The sequence below is a fragment of the Atta cephalotes genome (genome assembly GCF_000143395.1).
Source record: "Atta cephalotes unplaced genomic scaffold scaffold00011, whole genome shotgun sequence".
Lineage (NCBI taxonomy): Eukaryota > Metazoa > Arthropoda > Insecta > Hymenoptera > Formicidae > Atta > Atta cephalotes.
This window is the reverse complement of record NW_012130075.1, coordinates 435,486-441,348: the sequence shown is the minus strand read 5'-3', so window position 1 is coordinate 441,348 and position 5,863 is coordinate 435,486. Positions and strand designations below refer to the sequence as shown.

Below are 5,863 nucleotides of genomic sequence, written 5' to 3'. Positions count from 1 at the left end.
CACACACACACACACACACACACACACACACACACACACACACACACATATATATATATATATATAATTATATTTTAGAGTGGATCGACATCGCAGGCATCCAAGGATATCAGCGAGGTAGTTAAAAAATTGGAAAGACATGGACCTGGTAGCGACAGACTCTCTGCTATGAAAGCTGCTTTTCGAAGTCAATATAATTCTCAGGTGAGACACATATAGTTATTTTTATAAAGTATATCTTATGAAGTTAAATTTAGAAATAGAAGTGTTTCTAATTTTGATACATTAGTTCCGAGCGTCATCAGATCACACTTGGGAACAGACGATCACTCCACCTTCCGTGATAATGCCGCCTCCACCAACTGTTCCACCACCAAAACCTGCAACCGAAGATAACCAAGCTTCCAATTCCTCGGGACCGGAACGTAAAAGAGTGCGAAAAAGTCGATGGGAATGATCAAGTTAGTGTATTATTATTTGTGCATATTATATAGCAGGTATATACGTTATATTATAACGAAACGATAATGAACTGAGAAACTTGTTTTATATTACAATAAAATTTAATTTTACCAATTCGTATGAAAGAACTATCGCTATTCCAAACTCATATCTGATATATCTAACCATCAATCCGATTGATCCGATCCCAACTTATAACTCTATCAACAACATGTTATTCTTTTGCTGCAATTTTACGGAGGTCAAACAGCATGCAGTTCCTGTATCGATCTGTAATCGCATCTTTGAAGGCGCGCGTAAGCAATTTGCTTAGAGTGAATCACTCTATAATTATCCCATAAGGAGCCATGGCCATGATCGTGTATCTGCAGCAATCCTTTTAATTTTGTACCCCTAATTACGCCTTACAAAAATGATTGTGGCTATCCTTCCGATAATTACGCTAAAAAAACGGTGTTTATTTTTTAATCTCAATTTATTAACAATTTACACATGTATAGAAAATACGATACATTTTTATTGAAAAAAAGAGATAATCCAATCGCTATATGTATAATTTTAAAATTATCAAAGCTTTGGAACTTTTGTAAAAAAAAATTAAAGAAAATTTAAGAATATTTTGTGAATATTAAAAAAACAACGTGTAACTGAGACGATATATGTCAGAATCTTGAAGTAACTACACTCTATTTTATCTACTATGCTTTTGTTTTTCTGAAAATATTCACCATCTTCATTGACATCACCCTCGTGTATGCGCGTGTGCAAGCCTGAATAAGGATAAATGTTCCCTTAATATGGTGATTAAGCTAAAGGGTAACGCTCATCGATTATGTACTCGAGTGGGATGTTAATGACAGTCGGTAGAATCGCTGACACGTGTCTCCACATCATTAAACTACGTTGATACGCTTTGATCAGAGATGTCGGCGCGTGGTACTGCAGTAGAATTTTTAATGCGCGTAAATCGCCCAAGATCCGCATTCACGGTCATCTACCAAGGTCGCAAGAGCATTATCTTTCTTTTACCTTGTTCGATTCCGCACTACTGCACTCTGCATCTGCATCGATTCTAGTCGAATTCGCTATTCCTTCAGAAACATTAGTGAATATATTTATGATTTCAAGTTTCTTATCCAAATTATATTGCAATATTTATTTTAAATGGTCTAAAGCTTAAGATTCTTAAGGATTTATATATTGCGGCATCGCAGGGCTACTCTTTCTTCTAGTCTTTTCCATCTGTTGCATATGAATCGTTGAACTCAGCGACTTCTTCGCGGCATCTATATTTTTGCCACTAAACTTTTCCATAGCCCTAGTATAAGAGCCGGTACAGATTCGCCCCCAGACTTTCCGGTCCTCCGAGCATTGCCTGTTTCTTCCTTCGCTACATGTTCGTTGAATATCGTTCTTCTTTGTGATTTTACAAACATCCTCCTTCTCCAGAGACGTGCTGGAGCCCGTAGCGACTTGAACGTCCTCCCATGATATATTTACGTCAGATTGCACGCTGGATGGTGTTGGGCAACTGCTATCGCTGGACAAGGAGGAGGATCGAATGAAAGACGGTGGTACTATCAGCTTCATTTGCTCCTCCGATTGATTGTCGTTCGAAAGTGATTCACTTTTTGCGCGAGAATTCGTCTTGCAACCGCCAAGACTATTATCTTGACTGTCATGAATAAGATTATCGTTTAAAATAATTTTTGCAATCGTTGTCCTTTTCCTCAGATTTTCCAGATTTTCTTTGGAGGTACTCTGGGAATTATCCACCCGTTGCAGAATATCCTTGAGATTTACATTCGCGGAATCAGTACCAAAATTCGGTTTGGTTCGTCCGATCTTAGATATTGTAGATAAAGGTCCGGATTTTCCATTAGTCGCGGCAATAGTTTTTTTCGGTATTTTACGATTGTCGTCTTTGGCTGCGACATTTATGTCCGAATATATGTAATTAGGTAATCTCTCCTTTTGACATATCGAAACAGTAATTCTCGGTTGCATTTCTAATAGTTTCGGATATTTCTCTTCATTTCTACTCACTTTCTCGAGCGTTTCCATCTTGCCAAACATAGCACCTTTCACGCATTGCTTATATTTCTCGTCTATCGTAGTATCGAGACTATTTTGAGTATCCGTGTTGTCGACGAAGATACTCTGTTCGTTCCTCTCTTCAGATTGCAAGAGCGACCATCGATCTAAGGATAAATTTGTGTCTTCGTTCTGAATTAATGCTTGCGAAACATCAGTAATACCTTCCTCAGCACTCTCCATGGAATCTCTTTCATTTTTCGCGAGATCGTTCTTCGTGCTATCATGAGTCTCGTCCTCATTGTCATCAACCTCGTTGCCAGAATCGTTATCGAGATTCTTCAAGATGCCCTCATTCTTCTCGTTGCGCTTCCTAAGTTCCTCCCAATTCTTTCGCGGCTTATAACTCGTTTTTCGCCTGATGATCTTGCTCTCAGTGATGTTGATGTCCGGGATAAAGAGACGCAATGCCTTCGTGCCGGTCGGAAATGTCATCTCGTTGATCCGCTTCTCAGACATGATTGCCCTCAGACTTGTCTTCGTGGCGACCTCTTGATGCTTGTTGAAGGCAGAGACTAATTGCGCTACCGTATATTTTGGCTCCTCGTTCTCTGATTCCGTGGAGCGGTCCTCCTTGTCGTCAGACGCCGCCGAATTGTTGGAACGACTGGATACATCAGAATGTTGACGTTCGCAAGGACGTTTGTCTGCATTGGCGGGCATCACGTTGCGGCACAATGGCATCTCGTCTGAATCCTCTGTCAGAGTATCCGACTCGACGGACTTGAGAGAATCTAGATTCTCCTCGGATTCCGAAGTAAATTTCTTCGAAGTTTGCGGTTCTACAGTTTTCATTGATTGCGAATCATTATTCGACTCGATGTAATTCCGATCGTCACTGCTGAAATTTGATGTCTTCACTTCTGTCGACGAAATGATTGGTATACTTTGATCAATCTTTCGCTCGATTTTATCGGACATTAAATCAATATCCGATTTTACATCGACGATCGAATGATCACTGATCGAGGGAATGAATCTAGAAGATACAATCTCAGCGCCAAGTTGCTTGAAAATCGGCAACATGTCCTCGGTTCTCGCATAATGGTAGCTCTTCCTTCGCCGTTTCAGACATTCCAGACTTCTGTAGATGTCCAAGACACCCTGAGACTTCGACAGGGATCTCAAGCCGTACAGTTTCTCGCGGGACTTACTAATTACGAGGTTCATCGTAGCAACGGCTCGTTCGCAGTTGATTGCTGAAGATCCATTCAATAGACATGCCTGCGACTGAACGCGATTCAGACTGCGTATCTTCGACAATATACCGCGACTCAAGCCGTGATTTAGATTAGCCTGGGATCGGCTCTGAGCTTTATTCAACAGTCCTTGAGTTTGTTCTTGGTTCAGCAGACAACTCTGGCTTGCGCAGCTCAGGCTGGTTCTGGAGGAATTCAGGCTGGCCTGAGAATCCGTCGGGCTGGCGAATCCCTCGCTACCTACCAAACTTGAGTGACTTCCAGTTAGGCGATGGCTCAGGCACATTTCGCTTTGACTGAGCGTGCAGTCTTGTAAGCCCTGTTGACGATGCTGCTGATAATTCTGATCGCTTTGGACATCTCCCTGGCAGAGACTCACCTGGCTGGTCGTCTGACTCATCAACGCGGCCCTCCTCAGGTTCTCGCGACTGACCACGCGCTCTAAAAGAACCTCCCGCGACTTTGATAGATACCTTCGTAGATGCGGCGACGCCTGTGTCGGAGCACCACGCAACCAATCATGGCGCAGGCATTGCTTCGCGGTCATCCGTGCACTTAGAAAATAAAAAATTAACTTAGTCATCATCAATCATAAAAATAATAATTTAATAAATTGAAATATAATAAAATAGAACTATAATTATCCATGTAACTTATAAACAGTAAGTAGGTTGGTTACTAGACTATATAGACTATATTGAATACAATTACCCTGCAACGATATAAACTATTCCAATGTTTCGAAACATTTTAAACTTTTAAGATTCTTCAGAATTCATAATTTTTAATTATATCTGAGGGTACAAGTCGAATTTTTACATGACGAAATGATTTAACCCTTAAAAGAAGAATTCAAACGTCTTATTATTAAACATCGATAATAATTCGATTGATACCTTGGGTCTAGCACCAAAAGCTTCGCGACGAAGTCCTTTGCCTGCACCGAAATATCCTCAAACAGCTCTTCAGGGAAATCCACTTCTCCTAAAGATATATTTTGGAAAGTCTCCTGATCGGTCTCTCCGCCGAAGGGCGAGAAACCCGTCAACAATACGTAAGTTGTGACACCAAGCGACCTGGAAAAGGGGATATTTTGGAAGAAAATCTGATCTGCATCACAAAAAGGATAGCGAAACACATTGGTCTTACCACATATCGGCTGCCAACGTGATTGGCTCATAATGCAATATCTCAGGCGCTGAAAGAGAAATGTAAACATGATTGAATGTATGGAAATGTACGCACAATAATAGTAGTGTTCACCGAGTTCACGTGCCGAGATCTCTCCTCCGCACGTCTCCTCCATACTTATTTTGTGTCCAATGACCTCGCACATGACGTCACGTGGATTCGCAAGCATTTTTATGTATGAAAATCGTGGGCTGATGAGTGTAGATGAGAAGAATCGGAACAAATCGCGTTTGGGATGATGTTGTGGCGGTGATTTTACGCATCGGATTTTTGGCGTTTGTCGTCTAATTGCGAATTCAGTTAAATGCACTAGCATATTAAAGTCATTCTACATTGCAACATTGATCCGAATGTATATATAAAAGTGAAATATATCTCTGATAAACTGCCTAATACATATTTTACTAAATATATCCAGAAATGGGATAGAAAAAAATTCATTTCGTAAGTCGGGAATGAAAAAAAAAATTTTGTTAGATTCTCTGTGCTACCTGGGGAACTTTCATACAAAACCATATGTTTTATTTTCTGTAACTAAGGAAAAAAAATTTCTACATATATTCGTTTAATTTCGTTATGTAAATAGATCATATATACATATTAGTTTAGGCAAATAAATAAATTATATATAAAGTTTAAAATTTATATTAATACAGTATATCTTAATCTTTATTTTGTTGATTAATATCGAATGAAAAATATATTCAGACATAACTTAGATTGGCTGAATTTAGCAGATTAATCAGTTAGCGCTAGTTATCTCGTTGCAAAAGTGCCAATTTTCTAATTTTCTATCCTTTCCAATTAATGAAGATTTATTTTGATATTATTTGTATCATTAGAATGATTTGTATTATACATATTGATATATTTTTAATATCCTGATTGTATTGGGTTGTCCGGAAAGTTCATGCCGC

The 5,863-nt window shown here is 39.4% G+C and overlaps 2 protein-coding genes across 2 annotated transcripts in view; one reads left to right on the top strand and one right to left on the bottom strand.

The window, feature by feature from the left end:
• Positions 1-574, top strand: part of LOC105617100 (ATP-dependent RNA helicase DDX42) — a 3,652-nt gene extending 3,078 nt beyond the window's left edge. The window contains exons 5-6 of the mRNA XM_012198677.1: positions 81-204; positions 290-574. Of these exons, the coding sequence (XP_012054067.1) occupies positions 81-204; positions 290-457 (292 nt within the window). The 3' untranslated portion in view covers positions 458-574. The remainder of the gene's footprint in view (positions 1-80; positions 205-289) is intronic.
• Positions 575-1,647: 1,073 nt separating this feature from the next.
• The window catches only part of LOC105627922, a 22,255-nt gene continuing 18,039 nt past the window's right edge, over positions 1,648-5,863 (bottom strand). The window contains exons 5-7 of the mRNA XM_012209193.1: positions 4,905-4,953; positions 4,652-4,831; positions 1,648-4,309 (exon numbers count right to left, since the gene is read on the bottom strand). Coding sequence (XP_012064583.1) covers positions 1,648-4,309; positions 4,652-4,831; positions 4,905-4,953 — 2,891 coding nt within the window. The remainder of the gene's footprint in view (positions 4,310-4,651; positions 4,832-4,904; positions 4,954-5,863) is intronic.